The following is a 19144-nucleotide window of genomic DNA, read 5'->3' on the forward strand; positions in this document are numbered from 1 at the left end:
AATATTTGAGTTTCCCAATCACATATAACATTACTAGGCATGTTTATGATAATATATTTTCATACTTTGTTATGGGGGAGAAAATACATTTAAAAGATCATAGTTAGTAACTTACTAACTTTTATACTTCTTATTTTGTGATTTTCATTCATCACATTTTGAAAAAAATCCATCAAGGATTTTAAATATAAGTAACAAGTTACCCATATAAATATGTGATAACTATAACTATTAGCTACATATCTAATTTATTTACTGCTAGTTTTATTGAATAGCGGAATATAAAGCCATGACTAATATTGGGTCTCTGCGAAAACCCTCCACTCGCCTTTTATTAGCGAATTCTAATTTGTATGCCTTAATTGCTATTTTCTATGAAAACAGTTAGCACGCTGCAGGCGTTATACTACTATTTTCATTTCTGGATCCAGACTTAAGTATTTATGAGCAATTGAGGCAGAATATGTTGTCGACAACTGTAACAGCTTTGTAGATATCTTTTATACACATGGCAATTTTGTATCAACCAAATATATGGCATTTCCCAAGAGTATTTGGATTTGGTTGTTCCGCTTCCCCAGTATTTTAGTTGTTTGGTGCACCTACAATTTTACTGGGGGATTTTCGTCTTCTAGACCAATATCTTCAGGATAAAATTTCTATATTTCTGGAGTGACGAAATTTCTATACTAGATCTAGTTTTGTAAATTCTTAAACCAATATATGCTTCCTGCATAATGGTAGAAATATTTAGTACTAGTTGGGGATTTCAACTCTTAATATATATGAAATATTTTTTTATGAACTTAGTCACTCTTTGAGATTTCTAGCAGATAATTTGTTCAATGTCTGAACTTCTGGTTCTATAAGGCTAGTACATGAGTTTGAAGATTTTTATCAATTTCTCGGCATTTAATTAATTAGAAATTTCAAATCTCCCCCTAATGCCGAGAAAAGATCTTATAATGCAACCAACATCACTGTTGATTTCTCATGATGTGATATAGCTAGAAGGGTTGCATACTAAAAAAAATTAACGCAGATAGGGAAATGCATCATGTACTAGCGTATGTGATATGTAGTGGATCAGGATATTGGTTATTCAATTTTTGAAGGTGCCCACAAAAAATATTTCCTCCAAAAATGCTTAATTTGCTTTCCGAACAAAGCTCTATTAAGATTTAAAGCTTTGGTTAAAAAATATGATATAATTTATCTTAAATATTTGTTTCATGAAAAATAGAAAAACAAGTGGAGTACTCAACATACTATGTAGTATGGAGTGAACTAATCAAGATAACATATCATAATTTCGTCTACGGATCATGTTTTCTATCAATTTGGATTCATGACAAATATTCTTTTTGACAATTTGCCATAGTAAGATATCACAGTGATATACACATGCATACAATTGCCAATATAAGAGAATTATAAAATATTGTCTTTTGAGAAAAGAACACTTATCTGGTTTGTTTCAGAATACTGTTTGACAATTGTATGGCCATCGCATGATCTCTTCTAATGTTGGTATCAAACTATCATAGATTGTTATTACGATAATCATTGCAATCAAAATGAAATGTGCCAATTATTAATCTTGGAGTCTTTATGAACGTACATGACTCCAATTTCGCAATATAGTTTCTTAAACAAATTGCCATAGTAAAAAAATGCACATGTTATCTTCAAAAGAAAAACCTTATCTAGGCTCATCCAGGGTGTTATGCTAGTAAAGCATAGAGTACAATCAGCTCATTTCCAAATAAATTGTATAACATAATCACAATTTGATGTCTGAGCGTATTCAATAATTTGAATGAAAAGTATAATATTTACCAAACCAAATTGCAGGCCCAAGTCATAATAACATGATCGAATCATTATTGATCTTATAGTTATTTAAAAAACCAGGCCAAAAATTGGGTCCATCTCATAAAAAAAATAGGCTCAATTTAATTTGTCGAAAGAAACCATCACTTTGTTCGATTATTTGAGCCTAACAACGATAATAGCCCAATAATTTTTTAATTTTTTTTTTAATTTTTTTTTAATTTTTTTTTTTAAATGAGCAGGTCTGGCCCAACCCATGATCCTTCATTTTGATAAAAAAAACAGCAAAACCTAGCTGCCTCAATATTACAGCAGTCAACAAAAACAAAAAAAAACCATTACCGTTGGTTGCGACGAAGGAGCCAAATCGCGATCAACATACATCAACCGTCCATGATCGCGATTGGCCTGACGATCAGATTGGATCATCGAAGGCAGAAATTGCAACGCCTAAGGTTGTTTGCCAGTCCCCATTCGCTGAATCGCCGAGGGGGAAGTGAGACCCCAACGCGAATAGTCTGTTTGTCAGTTTCAGAACGGCCGGATCCGACGGAGGAACACCACCGCCCAAGGCCCAACATGCCGCCGCGGCCCTCTGCTGGAGCGCCGCGCCTCCGCCTTCTGCCAGAACGCCGATCGCACAGAACTACCGTCGGCAGGACGCAGATCGGAGAGGAAAAAAATGGCAGATCGGCAAAAAAGAAGGTAGTGATGATTATTTATTTTTCCTTTTTGAAAAAAAAATGTACATATATACATTTGAATCATTAATGTTCGAATACAGGAGTATATATACGAAAATTATTTTTCTGTTTTTGTTCATTCTTCCATGTATTTTGGTTTTGATTTCTATGCGTCAAAGCCAAAAAAGCCAGAATGTTAATTCTGATCTATCTATTTCAATTTTTGTTTTTCCAAAAAAAAATGTGTATATATCGAATTTAGTTTTTCGGAAAAAATTGTATATATGTGCGAGAAGAAAAAAAATTTCCAGAATATTTCTTACACATAATAAACTATGACCGCAATTCATGAGTTCTACAAAAAGAATTAAAACAAAATACATTATGCATATCACCATATTTCCAAATTTTCATGTATGTTTATGCTTGAACATATTGATTTGCATATAAAATATAGGGCAGAAACATATTCCACATAAACAAAATCTCATAGTATTAATATGTAATTTGAGACATCTAGAAATAATGCTCAGAAAACTCGTAAAAATACCGTTCACCGGGATTGAGCGTGCTGATAACGTGTTGTAATGTTGTTGTGTTGTTTGTGCCCGTTGGCCATTAGCTCCTAATCGGTTAATTGTAGGATTGGATCAATATAGATAAACGTAAATGTACAAGACAAAGAGAAGTAGAACAAGAGACAAGGAGAGTCATTCCATTGCACTAGTCCACTCAATACAATGTTACAACAAGCATATATAATGTACAAATAATAATGACGATACTAATGATGACCGTTATAACAGTTATGTATTGAATGCCCATAATGTCCACCATAATAATATATTTATAACACTTTTATGTTTTTTGTTTTTTTCTAAAAGACATATATTACATAGATAGAATTCATTACTTAGGACAATTTTAATCAAGTTGATTAGAGTATTGAATTTGCAAGTTTGATCTTGAGTAAAATAGACATACTATTTTTGTAGTTTAAACAAGTTAGCTCATATAGTGAGCGAATTTGTTTAGTTATTCAGAACTTCCTTAGAGCATTTTGAATAGTTTTTTTTTTTAAACAGTAAATAAATTATATGGTTGGTTTTTATCAGGAAAGTAATTTTTGGTTGGATTTTTCTCTAGCAATGGCGTTATTTTGTGGGGTCTGTTAAGAAAGAAAAAAACGTAAAACAAAGACAGATGATTACGCGTGGAACACAAGAATCGCACCCGCACATGCCTACTGGGAACGTAATTTTAAAGATTTTCTATTTTTTAAAAAAATTGTTGCAAGCCCTTTTATTTTCTCCCTTTTTATTACCCTTCCCTCACTTTTCTAATTGACACCTAAAAAAAAATGAAAAAAAAAAAAAAAAAAAAAAAAAAGAAAAAAGAGCTATTAAGGTTGCTCTTAGTCTATTTACATACATCATCAGTTTGAGGGGTAAGGAAACATTTAGGATTCTCTCTATGTGGCATGCAATTTATTATAATCATGTGATGTGTCTTTTATTATGGCATCTCGTTTGTACCGAGAAAATGCGAAGGTGCATTCATGGCATTCTTTAAAAATTATTTTTGCCGAAGATCACACCAGCATGTTTCACTGAAGCTTCAACTTCTCCACTTCGTACTTAGCACCCAGTTTTTACAGCCATTTAATTGAGTTTGAACAGAGATGAGTGAGCGTGTGCATTGATTGCGGCGTCGGCAGATGGTCAAGCACAAGCTTTAATTGGCGTTAAAAAATTGATTTAATGCCAGTGCACTTTAGGTGTTTGTAAAAATGCCTGTGAGGAATTGAAGACCGCGCAGTGAATGAATCGGCAGTTGACGGTGGATGTAGAGGCGCGAGACGTGTTATTACGAGGACGGGAAGCCACATTCACATACCTAAACGATATGATAATGTTACCAGTGTCGATGACCTGTGGCTAGCCTGCCAGTTTTGGAGTTTAGCTTTGTATATTTGTTCATGGGACCACACCGCACATGCCCTTCTGCCTTGTGTTACATTAGCATCATTTCGATGCCAATTTCCGATACAAAACTCAACTAGTTTGCCATTAAAGTAGAGTTGATAAAAAGGACAATCACTACTAAATTAGTCTATTAAGTTAGTAATTATAAGTAGTATTGTCAAAGTGGGTCGAAGCCCGCGGGCTAGCTTGCACCCACCCTACGATATATTACATATATAATGTTACACAGTAACTCAGTAAGACATCATTTTGCCTTGCTGTGTTGCACGAAAAAGGAAGCCCGCAAGGCAGGCTAAGGTTCCACGAATCCTAACTCGCAGGTCAGCCCGTGGTAGGGCATGCCTAATGGGTCGGCCCGACCTACTTTGACAGTACTAATTATAAGATTATAAATTTGACTCTAAGTGAGCAGTCTATTGTCCTTATAAATTCGACTGATCAACTAGAGATAACCTAGATTATTTTATCTCATTGTAATCTTTGTCAGGACCAGATTTACTCAATGCACACTCTTAAATAGTAACTGTAAGTTTTTCTCATCACTCAAAAATATAATTAATAGTTCTGATTTATTAAGAGTTGCAAGATAAGAGAATTTATAGACTCATTCATCACCAAAATTTCAGAATAATAACGATGAGGGTCTACGGGTCATTGGGTTCTGATTCTCTCTTTCTACAACCATACAAGTGAGAAGTGTTCTACATAAGCTAGCCCACAATGTCGTTTACTTGGTACATAACATTTGATATCACCAACTTTTGATTAACGTTGCCTGTTCACTTTATTGTCGTTTTCTTAGTTAAAAAGTTGGTCGCTTTGATTGTATGTAAGCTGGAAATAGCGATGGGAGGGGGGACAATGGTGCTTGTTGGACGCTCCGCATGTGGACTCGTGTCATCTTCAAAGTCTGGGCTCAATACATTTAAGTGCTAAATTATCATTTATTAATGTCAACATCGAACAGTGTAATTGTCATTAGTATAATCACATTACTTAATAACGCTTAATACGGAGCAATGAACCATACTTTTTTTAAGAAAAGATTTTAATAATAAGTGGGCCCACTGACCCTACTCCACTACACGTCCCCGTGATTGGTGGTGAAATTTATATTGCTGATTTACTGTGCTCTTGTCAATAGTAAAAAATTCAAACAATTCACATGGGTAATGTAGTTGTTTTTTTAACCAGCTTGGTTAGCGTGAGTGGTTGTGTACTTTTGTCCTTAGAAGTCAAGAATCTGAATCTCCTCTCGTATGGAAAAATTAATCTGGTCAAGTCAATTTGGTGCGGACTAAAATTAGTGTGAATATGGTATGAGTTTAAAGGTGTCTCCTACAATTATGGGCTATTTAGCACATCTCGTGGTCCGACAAAAAAAGTTGTAGTTTTTTTTTTTTTTTTTTTAAAGAATTAATTTATTGAAAGAAAAAAAAGGTCAAGTCCTTTGAAAAGTGAAATTACCATCTGTTTCACTTTTTCCAGTTTCCACCGCCATCCCTCCACTCTAAAAGGTGCATCCCAGCTGAGCTCAATTGCTAAAGTTAGAGATAGAGAGAGAGAGGGAGAGGGGAGAGGGAGGAGATTAATAGTTGTGTGAAAGGAAGGGTGTTTGTGGATCAATGGCATTTGCAGAGTTGATTCTTGTGCTGTTATCTATGGCGGCTGTAATGAATCCTTGTTTGTCTCAGCGGCATCAGCAGCAGCTGCTTTATCCCAACTTCTACCGCCGGAGCTGCCCGCGATTTGACCAGATCATGCAAGAAACCACCACCAACAAGCAGATCGTTTCCCCCACCACCGCCGCCGCCACCCTCCGCCTCTTCTTCCACGACTGCTTCGTCGGCGGCTGCGACGCCTCCATGCTCATCTCCTCCACCCCTTTCAACAAGGCCGAGCGCGACGCCGACATCAACCTCTCCCTCCCCGGCGACGGCTTCGATGTGGTCATCCGCGCCAAGACCGCTCTCGAACTCGCCTGCCCCGGCGTCGTCTCCTGCGCTGATATCCTCGCCGTCGCAACACGCAACCTCGTCGTCCAGACCGGCGGCCCGTTTTACGCCGTGAAGCTCGGCCGGAAAGACGCATTGGTGTCGAAAGCCGGTTATGTGGAAGGGAATCTACCCCGCCCCACAATGACCATGGACCAAATCCTCAAGATTTTCCTGTCCAGAGGCTTTTCGATTCAAGAAACGGTAGCCCTTTCCGGCGCACACACAATCGGATTCTCGCACTGCAAAGAGTTCAGCTCCAACATCTACAATTACAGCCGGGCATCGCAATCCGACCCGTCATATTACCCTAAATTCGCGCAGGCATTAAGAAATGCCTGCGCAAATTATCACCAGAACCCGACATTATCCGTCTTCAACGATGTGATGACTCCGAACAAATTCGACAACATGTATTATCAGAACTTGCCCAAAGGATTAGGGCTACTGGCATCCGATCACGCGTTGAATTTGGACCCCAGAACCAGGCCTTTCGTGGAGCAATACGCTAAGAATCAAACTGCCTTCTTTGAGGCATTTGGTCGAGCAATGGAGAAGCTGAGTACGTATGGCATCAAGACTGGGCGTTCCGGCGAGATTAGACGGAGGTGCGACGCTTTCAACAACTGAAGCAATTAGGGTTTCCTTTTGCACAGGATCGATCTCTGAGAATGTTTTGTTCTTTGCTTTTGCCTGCTGCTATTCAGATTCATCTCCATAATTTCAATTATGTATACAGTGTAATCCTTTTCATTGGTCGCATCTTAAACCTTAATTATATATATACATTTGTTTTTTTTTTTTTTTTTCATTTGGTCAAGAAAATATATCCATTATTACTATTTACCAAAAGCCTCCATATGTAATATTGCCTTCATAATTATGTTTGGAATTCTAATCCCTTAAAAATATAATGACATTAATTTAGAAAAAAATGTCAAATAAACCCTTATATTTTTACTCGAAATAGCAATTAGACTCCTGAACTTCAGAAAAGTGTAATTAAATACTCAAGCTTATCAAAATGAGTCAATTAAATCTGATATACCGGTGAAATTATGTAATTGACCACTATTCATAACTCGGTAAAAAAATTAAATTACTAGTAACCTTCGCAGTTTTTTCCCCCAATAACGACCGAACGGTCGTCTTATTTGGTAAAGAAGGCCCAAAGAATACGACCAGCGATCCAGTAATCTGGTCGTCTTCTCCAGTGGAGTAGATCGTCTTCTTTGGTAGAGAAGGCCCAAAGAATACGACCAGTGATCCAGTAATCTGGTCATCTTCTCCAGTGGAGTAAGAACGATTGATTTATGGGCTTTGGGGCCCAAATCATCAAAAAAAAAAAAACGAATTGGGCTGCATACTGGACCTATCTGGATTCATTGTCATGGCTGACGGCAAAGCGCGTATAAAGCCGCACCTCCACGCTTTCACGTTTAAACGCTGTAAATCCTCTTCTTCCTCGTATAAGGATTCTAGATTTTTAAAAATTGGGTTTTGGCTTAGGCTCCAAGACATCTCTCTCTCTCCCTATATAATCATCAAAGTCCCCTCCTTTCAGAGCAAACTCTTCAATCTTCATTAACCAATTCAAGAAGAAACAAGGCTAGAAAGAGAGAGAGAGAGAGATGGGAGGAGGGACAGAAGCTTTTCCAGATTTAGGAAGCCATTGCCAATTCTCCGATTGCCGCCAACTCGATTTTCTCCCCTTCAACTGCGACGCATGCCGCCAGGTTTTCTGTGTAGACCACCGATCATATAAATCCCACGCCTGCCCAAAATCGGACCGCCATAGCCGCAAGGTGGTGGTGTGCGACGCATGTTCCACGTCGATCGAGACCACCGGCTGCGGCGGCGAAGAAGACGAGAAGGCCATATTGCAGAGGCACCAGAAATCAGGGCACTGTGATCCCAACAAGAAGAAGAAACCCACGTGCCCCGTGAGGCGGTGCAAGGAACCTTTAACCTTCTCAAATACCACCGTCTGCAAGGGCTGCCAGATTCCGGTGTGCTTAAAGCACCGTTTTCCGGCGGATCACGCTTGTAAAGGCAGAGCCACTTCATCTCCGCCGCCGCAGGCGGCGGCCAGAGCCGCCAATAACAAGTTTCTGGTTGCGTTTGCGGCAAGGAACGAGAAAGATTGTGGAAACAAGAGCCGGGATTCCACGTCTTCTCCAACTATCACACCTTCTGTTAAAGCTTGTTGAAAAATTTAATCTTTCTTTCATTCCAACATGTCACCATTATCATCATCTGTAAAATTCACAGAATTTTTTTCATCCTTAATATATATACATTTTGCCAAGGCTTTATTTGCACTTAAATTTGAACGTGTATCTATAACACAAATCTGTATGCATGTGCACACATGATAACTAGAAATAAACATATCAGAAGCCAATTATCTTCACACCATAGCTTGCATTAAAGGCTTTGATTCAGCCATGACAAGAAGTTGACAGATGTTGATATCAAACGTTTGAAAGAAACCATTTTGTCCCTGCAAACCGCAAAAAAAAGACTCAACATTTAGCAAAACGAGAGATTTTGTTGTGTTTGTTCAGATTACAAAAAGGAATAGAATGGATATTACGGTTTTGAATTTGGAATTTGGCTTCGCAGGTACTGATCAACTGTAAGGGGTTTAGGGCCACCATACCAATTGATGAGAAATATCTCTTCAATTTCTAGTTTGAAGATTTGGAAATTGTGATTCTCTGGCCAGCCTGTAGGTGATTCAAAACATAGATCGTAAACTCGTAATATGTTTATAAAGAACAAATCATATAATGAAATAAGTGGAAAGCTATTACCTGTCATCTCAGGGTGCTTTGTGAACAATGCAGTTTGAGCAAATTGGGTTTCCTCTGGATTTCCATCAAGCAATTTGAACTTTAAAAACCGGAAAAAAAAAAAAAAAAAAAAAAAAAAACCCATCTTTAAGCAGCCAGCTAAGTATTGATAACATAAAAGATGCATTAATGTTTCAAGTACAGGAAAACAATCTGATTTAAACTGAAGACCAGAACGCAAACTACCAACCTTTCCTGTCAGCGTGATTTTAGAGCAGGTAGGATTCTCGGGATCTTTATCCCCACAAGTTCCAAGGGGATATTCACTGATCGTGAAGGACGACCTTGAGTCTTTCAATCCATAATCTGCAGTGGGATCAAGGGTCGTTAAATAGAAGTATGGAGTTCCACTACTCTTGTCAGGTGGTCCATCGCTAAATGATACAACGTTCCTGCATAACATGTGGGATAGATATAACCTTACCAACCAGGTCCAAAATACTCAATACACAAACACCAAAGAACTGCAACTGATACCAAAAACACGACAATTCATGAAACATCCTATGACTTATTCATCACTACATTGATTCTAATGGTTTACTGACATAGTCATATGTCCTAAACATCTCCATTACTGAAACTTGTGCTACAACTTTAGAGCTTGCACCACTGCACGTGCCAAAACGGGAGATCATTTACCCTCAATATGATCTAGGCAGCTATTCGAATCAATGTATTCCAATACCAAATTAGAACTGCATACTTGTTGTTGAGCATATAGCCATTAATGTGCAATCCAACTATGAGCTTAGCCTTTTAGTTGAGATGGAGCACATGCTTCAATTCTTGCAAACAAGACTCGATTCATCTCTTATACAGTAACAACATAACAGTCACTGCTCCCATCATTGGAAGCAACATACAAAACAACCAAAAGTAATGACATTTTGACAACCAAATTGGTCAGAATGTTGCCTAGGTAACCACAAGATTTTCCATTGGACACCTAGGATAGTTGTCCTTTACCCTTTGCCGATTAGGATTACAAAGTTAGGTTTACCCGGATACTGACTGCGGGTTTTCCACGTAACTAAAAAAAGAAATGACAGTCAAAAGCACAAGGTGAACATACCCAAAAGGTGCTCCTCCTAAATCACTTGCAATTGTACTGCAAACGAAGAAAAGCAGATCGTATTAACTTATACATCATCATCAACTATAAAAGAGTGGGCCTTGAAGCAACACTCAAGAAATTCAAATGTTTTCCATTCTTATGAGGTCCAACATATTTGATTTCCAATCGATTGGATATTCAATCATTGACCCAGAAAATTTGCGTCAAAATTCAACGCAGGGGATACCTCTGAAAATATAAAAAGATTGCAAATTTATTGCTCGGAATAAAATCAGTAACGCGAGATTAAAAGATACGCACTTGAGGACACCCCACGAACTCTGGGAAACTAACCACCGAGCAAAGGCGGCAGCATCTTCCGGCGAAGGTCTGGGGGCAGACAGTAGGAAAGGCCGTCCATGAACAGATTCTACTTGAAGAAGAGCCAATAACAAAATCAAAGAATATAGAGTGGCACTACCAATCCTTTCGATCGCCATTATCGTATGTAAATCGGAGAAGATAAGAAGGGGGCTCCTTGTCGGACTTGTGTGTCTGAAATACCAATGACACGGCGCTTTGGAATAATTTCGTCAAGAGCTGTACTGTGTGAAAGAGTACTTTTATTTATTTTAGGGAAAGGATCAAATAGGCACAGAAATTTATTCAAAAAATTAATTAAGCTCTTAAATTTATAAAAATTGTAATTAGATTCATAAATATATTATTTGGAAGTGTTAAAATTTAGAAATTAATTAAGAGGTCATGAGATCGAGCTTTAGTGGGAACGGTGTTGACTCTTTATGCTTCAATAGGTTAAAAGAGTATAGATAAACATATATATATATATATATATATATATATATATATATATATATATATAACTTTGTAAATATAAAAATAATTTGGTATAAATAAAATACGGAGTATATAATTATTAAATATTTATATTTTTAAAAATCATTTGAACTTTTAGTTTGATTCAGTCTTTAATTGAACCGACCTGAAACAATTCATTTTATAAAATATAGTACAAATTATTTTTTAATAATAAATCAAAATCTAACCGTTCAGTTTAGTATCAGTTCGATTTAATTTGATTTGGATAACTTGAATAGAAATGTTCATCCCTAAAATATAAATTAAAAAAAAGTAGTAATATTACACTCTCTTAATTTTTATATATTTTTTATTCTAAACTTATGTGTCATATTTTGACACATAGCTAAAGTTTTACCCAAAAATATATAGTTTGATGTTGGTTTAGAAATTACGGAGTAATATTTAACTTATAGTGCAAATTCTATTCATATTTGACAACATTTTTTCCAACTACTAACCCAAATTATATAGGTACCATTTTTAATATGGCATTGATTGAATGTGTTTTAATGTAATCCTTAGAATTATATAAATGCATTTAAAGAATATTGGTAGTAAGTTAATAGTATTATCGTCATTGCTTTTAAATGTATTTATTATAATTGCAAATATTATAACTCAATCTTTATTGAGTTATTGGTCCCTTAATTATCTTGGAGTTACAAATGTAGTCCTTATTTTACATTTGTTATAAATCTTTTTTTTTTTTTAAAGAATAAGGGTCAAATAGGCCACTCAACTGCATACCAAAGTGCAATTAGGCCATTGAACTCAAAAAGAATGCAATTAAGCCATTGAACAACACAAAAACGTACAATTTAGCCCAAAATGACTTGTTTACCTAGAGTAGCAAGTTACCAATTTCAAAATTAATTTTCTAAAATAATTTTTAATAAATAAATAATTAAAATATTAATAAATAAATAAATTTAAAAAAAAAAAACAGAAACTGCCGGAGACGAATCGTCTCCGGCCGGCTTTGTCTCCATGGCCGGAGACGAACCTCCGTCTCCAGCCATGGAGACAAAGACCTTCGTCTCCGGCCATAGAGACGACGTCCTTCGTCTCCATGTCCAGTCCCTTCGTCTCCGTCTCCCTGGCCATGGAGACGAAGGTCTTTGTCTCCATGGCCGGTGACGGAGGTCCGTCTCCGGCCACGGAGACGTAGCCGGCTGGAAGTTTTTGTTTTTTTTTTTTTTTTTTTTTTTAATAATAATAATTTAATTATTTATTTATTAAAAATTATTTTAAAAAATTAATTTTAAAATTGGTAACTTACTACTCTAGGTAAACAAGTCATTTTGGGCTAAATTGCATATTTTTGTGTTGTTCAATGACTTAATTGCATTCTTTTTGAGTTCAATGGTCTGATTGCACTTTGGTGTGCAGTTGAGTGGCCTATTTGACCCTTATTCCTTTTTTTAATTGTTGACTAACTGTAAATTAAATTTAATCCCTTTTTTATGTTTAATTGTTGTAAATTAAGTTCTTTAATTTTTGACCTAATTTCTAACCTATTCCGATCCTTCACTTATTAACTTAGTTGCAAAATGTAGTACTTAAAATAAAGAACTAATTAAACTAACAACTAGGTGAACAACTGAAGTACTAAATCTATAATAATTAAAATAAATAAACTAAACTTGTAATTCAAGGATAATTGAGGGACTGGTAAATCAATAAACTGGTGTAATATTGGCAATTATAAATAAACCAATAAAAATAAATATAAACATTTATATCTTACTATAAGATAAACATCAAATACTTATTCTCTCAAAAGTTGAATCCTCAACTGACCGTCTGACCAACTCCAAGAGTTTTATACCTGACCAGACAGAGTATTTAGAAAGATATAAATTACGCTGACTCAGTGACTTAGCAGACAGAGCCAAATGCTGGTGTGTACAAAAGATCTGTCTACTTTTTGAACATAATTCTTACATTAAAATTCAAATATTAATTTCTTCTCTTAAATACTGCATATTGTCGTTAGGTCCGTGCCGGCTAGACATAGAATACTATAAATAGATGAGACTTCTGGCTGCAGGTAAAAGTGTAAAACAGAAATGGCAATGGTGCCTAAACTCTTTCCTTTAGTCTTATATGCACTCCTCTTTCTATCCCTCCAGGTGGCGATAGGGGAGATACCATCGTCGTCGTCGTCACCCTTTAGCTTCATCAAACCCTTACAGGGATCCAAGAAAGGAGATGAAGTGAAAGGGTTGTATGAACTCAAGATATATCTCAAAAGATTTGGTTATATCAATAATCTCCCCTACAACAACACATCTCCTGAAGCCAATTATTTCTCCGATCAACTCGAATCCGCGGTGAGAACATTTCAGGCCAACTTCAACCTCAACTCCACCGGAGTTTTGGACTCCAACACCGTATCACTGATGATGAAGCCCCGATGTGGAGTGCCGGACATCATCGGCCGCCGGCACCGTCTGGTGCCGCAGTATTCTTTCCTTCCCGGCAATCCCCGGTGGCCGGACGACAAGAACGCGCTCTCATACGCATGGGGGGACGGCACTCCCTATGAATTTGTCACCTCCACGAAGGAGGCCTTACAACAATGGTCTGGATGGACTCGTCTCTCATTTAACGATCAAACAGACTACAATAATGCAGATTTAAAGTACCATTTGTTCGCCGGCGAACATGGCGACGGGCAGGCGTTTGACGGCCCCGGAGGAATCATTGCCCACTCGTTTCAACCCACTGAAGGGATTTGTCACCTTGATTCAGAAGAAAGCTGGGCACAAGTTGGTCCATATTATCCCTACGGTGTGGACATACAATCTGTGGTCACGCATGAAACCGGACACCTTCTTGGACTTGGGCACTCTGGAGTTGAGGCAGCCGTTATGTATCCTTATATTGGGTTTGGTGAGACCAAAAGAGTCCTTGACAACGATGATATTCAAGGAATTAAAGCTCTTTATCCTTAATGTATGATGTATCCTTAATAATATATAATTATTGGTGTGATAACAACATAAAAATATATACTTATATTCCTATTTTTATATTTTCGAATAAAAAAAAATTAAAATAACTAGTTGAGGTATTGTAAAGTTTTATTTTTGTCTGATAAAAATATATTGATCGAAGACCCTCTAAATAGAAAAGAATAATAATAATAATAATGGCTTGTATTGATGGGATACAAGATATATGATTCATTATATGGTACTCATACTGTTCAGAAAATACCAATACACCATCTAGGATTCTGAGTCAAGTATGAGATAAAACGGCTAACTCTATTCTGCAGATCTACTGTTCAACATGATATCAACCATGTCTGGAGATCTACGGTGCTTCCGCTTCCGTTACTACGAATTAAGTTTCTCGTGGATTAGTGGGAATTTAATATCCAAAACTCACCAACATGGTCGATAATTTACATATAGAGAAAAATCACACATCTACGATTTCTTAATTTTCTAAACACACCACACGCAATACATATCCACATAGTCTAAATTCAAAGTCTAAACATTATATAACAAAATATAAATCTAAAGTTCAAACACACTACTAAATACTATTGTACTAATCACCAAACATCATTTGTTGTTTTTTTTTGCCCAACCGACTCGACCTTCCGTTGACTCACTTAGATTGTTTTAATTACAAGATAAAGAATCATTTATCTATATAGTTAATATTTAGAGAACAAGTGTCAAATATTGTATAATTAATTTTTAGGCAAGATCTGTCACTGTTTGGAAAAAATATATTTCCAGTGCACTGGAAATATATTCCAGTACTAAGGAAATAATTCAAGTGCATGCACTGGAATATTATTTTTCAATGCACTGAAAATCAAAATTAGAATGATATTGAAGCACATTAATTTTCATAGAAACACGAAACTAAGGAAAATACTAAATATTGTAAGAATAAATGTTAGAGATAATTGTGAGGCAAAGAACAATTGTGGCAAACAACAAAAGTGCAAAGTAGACAACAAGCCATAATGAAATTAAATAAAAAAAATTAAGAGAAACACCCGTGAGAATAAGAGCTAAACAACGGAGCAGACATTAACTGTGGCGGTGGCGGAGTGGTGGTACTGGTGGTGGCGGCGGCAGTGGCGGCGGCGGTGCTACTAGGGTGGTGGTGGCGATGGTGGCGGTGAAGTAGGAAATAAATTTAATTGGGGGTAAAATAGGAATAGAAACTTTAGGCTATTCCTGAGAACTCAGGAATAGCCTAATACCAGGGGGGCAGGAATCTCTATTTCCCTTGCAAGGGGAATAGGTCATTCCCGGGAACAATGTTCCTGGGAATACAAGTGGTTACCAAACAGAGGAATATGTCTATTACTGGAAATGCTATGTCATTCCAGACCTATTCTGTGAACCAAACAGGCCATAAAGGACTTGAATTTACTTCTTCATTATTATTATTATTATTATTATTATTATTATTATTATTATTATTATTATTATTATTATAAACTAAATGGTATTCGGTTTAGGTATTTTATCGAATCGTTCAATATACAAGAATCCATTCGATTATTCGGTATATTACTGAACCAAACCGAATTGCCCACCCCTTTTTGTAATTCCTAGGTAGCTTACAAGTGGATTTGATTATGTGTTTCTGTATTTTTTTTTTTTTTAAATGCATTGATCAAATGTGGTTGAATATAATCTTCAAAATTATACAAAAGCATTTAAAGATAGGCAATTGCATTTATATGTATTTATTATAATTGTGAATACTATAACTATGTATTTATCCAAAAAAATAGCATTTTTTTTTAGAAATTTTAATTTTGGAAAAAGCACTTTGATCAATTAGTTATTATTTGTTTTCAAATTATACGTGAAATCCATATTTTTCGGTCGTTTAGTCAATGTTAATCAAGTTGATGCTACTCTATTACATTGTAGTATCTGTTCATATACTTTCTCAACCTACTGAAACACAAAGAACCAATAACGCCTCCACTGAGGCTCGAACTCATAATCTTCCAAATGGAAGTCCAACCCGGATACCATTAGACCACATAGTCCTGGTCTAGTCATTGTATTTCAATTGTTGTAAATCTAATCATTCAATTCATGAATTAGGTGTAACTGTAATCATTAAATTGTTGACCAAGTTACAAATTTAGTATTACAAATAATGAATTAGATTAAACTTATATATCAAGAATGGAAAAACTAAATTTACAACGAAATATATATATATATATATATATATATATATATATATATATATATATATATATATATATCAAATTTAAAAGAAGATAAAAAATCAAAATATTAAATTTACAATAACTGAAAGATAGACGCTGTAATTATGATTTGAAAACTATTAGAAGGACTAATAAATTAATAAATAGTGAAAATCTTGTTTTTTCTTTTGAAAGTAGTGAAAATCTTGTTAATTACGTACAATAAATGTACTAAAAATTGGCTAAACATAACACTATAAATCGATCAGATTGACCCAAATTAAAGCAAGGTAAAACTCGGCAGCTCATAGTCTTATTAGCAACTTGTTTAGCCATGGCGGCTAAAGTCTTTCAAGTACTCTTATATGCATTCCTCTTTCTCTTCCTCATCCTTTTCCAAACAAACATGGCGATATCGTCAGGTTTTGAGTTTATCAAACCGTTGCAGGGATCCAAGAAAGGTGACAAAGTGGAAGGACTATACAACCTCAAAAAACACCTCAAAACATTTGGTTATATTGATGATCTTTCCATTGACAGTAATAACTCTCCTGGAGCTGATGATTACTTTTCGGATCAACTGGAGTCAGCCATTAGAACCTATCAGACCAACTTCAACCTCAACTCCACCGGAGTTTTGGACGCCGACACCGTGTCACAAATGATGAAGCCTCGATGCGGAATGCCAGATATCATCAACGGCACAAACCTGATGCAGCGGCGCCGCCGCGGAGGAGCCTTTGAAGTGGTGCCAAATTATTATTTGTATCCCGGAATGCCCAAGTGGCCGGACAACAAACGCGTTCTCAAATATGGATTCGCCGGTGGTACCCCGTCTATGTTTTTCCGGCCTGTTAGGAGGGCCTTTGAAGAGTGGCATACCATTGGTCGATTCTCGTTCACAAGAACTAACTTCAGAAGCGCAGATTTAACTTTTCAATTGTTCGCCGGTAATCATGGCGATGGGTATCCGTTTGACGGCCCCGGAGGAATCAGTGCTCACTACAAGAAAAATGCACATAGACAACGGTTAATAACCGTTGTCGTAGGGGTATAATTTCTGTTGTTGAAGCCGGTGTTGTTGTAAGTCCCGCGCATAGACAACGGTTTTTTAACCGTTGTCTTTTCTAGAAACGACAACGGTTTTTTAACCGTTGTCTATTAAGTGTTGTTGAAACCGGTGTTGTTAAAAGTCACGCACATAGACAACGGTTATTAACCGTTGTCTTTTCTACCAACGACAACGGTTTTTTAACCGTTGTCTATTAAGTGTTGTTGAAACCGGTGTTGTTAAAAGTCACGCACATAGACAACGGTTATTAACCGTTGTCTTTTCTACCAACGACAACGGTTTTTTAACCGTTGTCTATTAAGTGTTGTTGAAACCGGTGTTGTTAAAAGTCACGCACATAGACAACGGTTATTAACCGTTGTCTTTTCTACCAACGACAACGGTTTTTTAACCGTTGTCTATTAAGTGTTGTTGAAACCGGTGTTGTTAAAAGTCACGCACATAGACAACGGTTATTAACCGTTGTCTTTTCTACCAACGACAACGGTTTTTTAACCGTTGTCTATTAAGTGTTGTTGAAACCGGTGTTGTTAAAAGTCACGCACATAGACAACGGTTATTAACTGTTGTCTTTTCTACCAACGACAACGGTTTTTTAACCGTTGTCTATTAAGTGTTGTTGAAACCGGTGTTGTTAAAAGTCATGCACATAGACAACGGTTATTAACTGTTGTCTTTTCTTTAAAAGACAACAGTTATAAACTGTTGTCTATTGTGTGTTGTTGAAATCGCTTTTGTCACACCCATAAACTGTTGTCTTTTGTAGAAAAGTCAACGGTTTCTAATTGTTGTCTGTTGTAAAATAGACAACGGTTTTTAATCGTTTTTCACCTGCTTAAATTATAATCATATAAAAATAATAATTTATCCATTCACCATATGTTGCAAAATGTAGTTACATAATTGTGCACAAGCTAATAAGGTTCAAAATAACAAGTCAAAAGACTTCCATGACCAATTCTAATTATCATCCAAGTCATAATACTACTACACAAAAAAAAATTCCACTAACCAATTCAAGTCCAAATGATCACAACGTTCTAATGACCAAATCATACCTACTCTATATGACTTGATAGAATATCGGCCCATTCAGCACGCACCAGATCAATAACCGCTTTGTCATAATCAACTTGTTGAAACTACATGTAAAAAGTAAGAAAATAAATTAGTATAGATATAAATAATTTGCAATGAAATGCAAAATAAGTTAGGAGTAATTCGGAAAGCTCTCCAATCTGGAAGGTTATAGTACAAAAAAGCTAGACAGGAAACACTAAAATGGCATACTAGAGTGTATTCGAGTAAAATCAATGCATTGGCAATACTTTCCTAATATGAATACAAATGCCCCCAATTGACAACTACCATGTGGGATGGATGGCATTTATCAATCTACCAGTCATGCTTTGCCTACTTTCTATTTTTTTCTTCCTCAAGGCCCAAGCAAAATAAAACACATTGCATCCTCTATATAATGCCACTGCAACCAAAAATATCAATACCAAACCACAAGCACACTTTAATTTGTATATAAGGATTTTGGCAGGCAGGATTTTGGCACTTAACACCAAACC

At 36.2% G+C, this 19144-nt stretch overlaps 5 protein-coding genes across 5 annotated transcripts; 4 read left to right on the top strand and 1 right to left on the bottom strand.

Moving 5' to 3' along the window:
- The first annotated feature begins 6000 nt into the window (after positions 1-6000).
- LOC109180538 (peroxidase 31-like) lies at positions 6001-7298 on the top strand. The gene has a single exon (XM_019330170.1). The coding sequence runs from the start codon at positions 6127-6129 to the stop codon at positions 7123-7125; it is 999 nt and encodes a 332-aa protein (XP_019185715.1). The 5' UTR covers positions 6001-6126; the 3' UTR covers positions 7126-7298.
- Positions 7299-7957: 659 nt separating this feature from the next.
- Positions 7958-8803, top strand: LOC109180541 (zinc finger AN1 domain-containing stress-associated protein 12). The gene has a single exon (XM_019330172.1). The coding sequence runs from the start codon at positions 8127-8129 to the stop codon at positions 8703-8705; it is 579 nt and encodes a 192-aa protein (XP_019185717.1). The 5' UTR covers positions 7958-8126; the 3' UTR covers positions 8706-8803.
- LOC109180539 (protein CREG1-like) lies at positions 8755-11007 on the bottom strand. Its single transcript, XM_019330171.1, has 6 exons — positions 10729-11007; positions 10426-10461; positions 9541-9742; positions 9312-9390; positions 9092-9224; positions 8755-8998 (listed from the first exon to the last, which is right to left on the bottom strand). The coding sequence occupies exons 1-6, from the start codon at positions 10905-10907 to the stop codon at positions 8923-8925; spliced, it is 705 nt and encodes a 234-aa protein (XP_019185716.1). The 5' UTR covers positions 10908-11007; the 3' UTR covers positions 8755-8922.
- A 2351-nt stretch (positions 11008-13358) lies between these two features.
- LOC109180206 (metalloendoproteinase 5-MMP-like) lies at positions 13359-14246 on the top strand. The gene has a single exon (XM_019329693.1). The coding sequence runs from the start codon at positions 13359-13361 to the stop codon at positions 14244-14246; it is 888 nt and encodes a 295-aa protein (XP_019185238.1).
- Positions 14247-16829: 2583 nt separating this feature from the next.
- On the top strand, positions 16830-18352 carry LOC109180207 (metalloendoproteinase 2-MMP-like). Its single transcript, XM_019329695.1, has 2 exons — positions 16830-17461; positions 18334-18352. The coding sequence occupies exons 1-2, from the start codon at positions 16830-16832 to the stop codon at positions 18350-18352; spliced, it is 651 nt and encodes a 216-aa protein (XP_019185240.1).
- The last annotated feature ends 792 nt before the right edge of the window (positions 18353-19144 follow it).

The sequence above is a fragment of the Ipomoea nil genome, unplaced genomic scaffold (genome assembly GCF_001879475.1).
Source record: "Ipomoea nil cultivar Tokyo-kokei standard unplaced genomic scaffold, Asagao_1.1 scaffold1026, whole genome shotgun sequence".
In the NCBI taxonomy this organism is placed as follows: Eukaryota; Viridiplantae; Streptophyta; class Magnoliopsida; order Solanales; family Convolvulaceae; genus Ipomoea; species Ipomoea nil.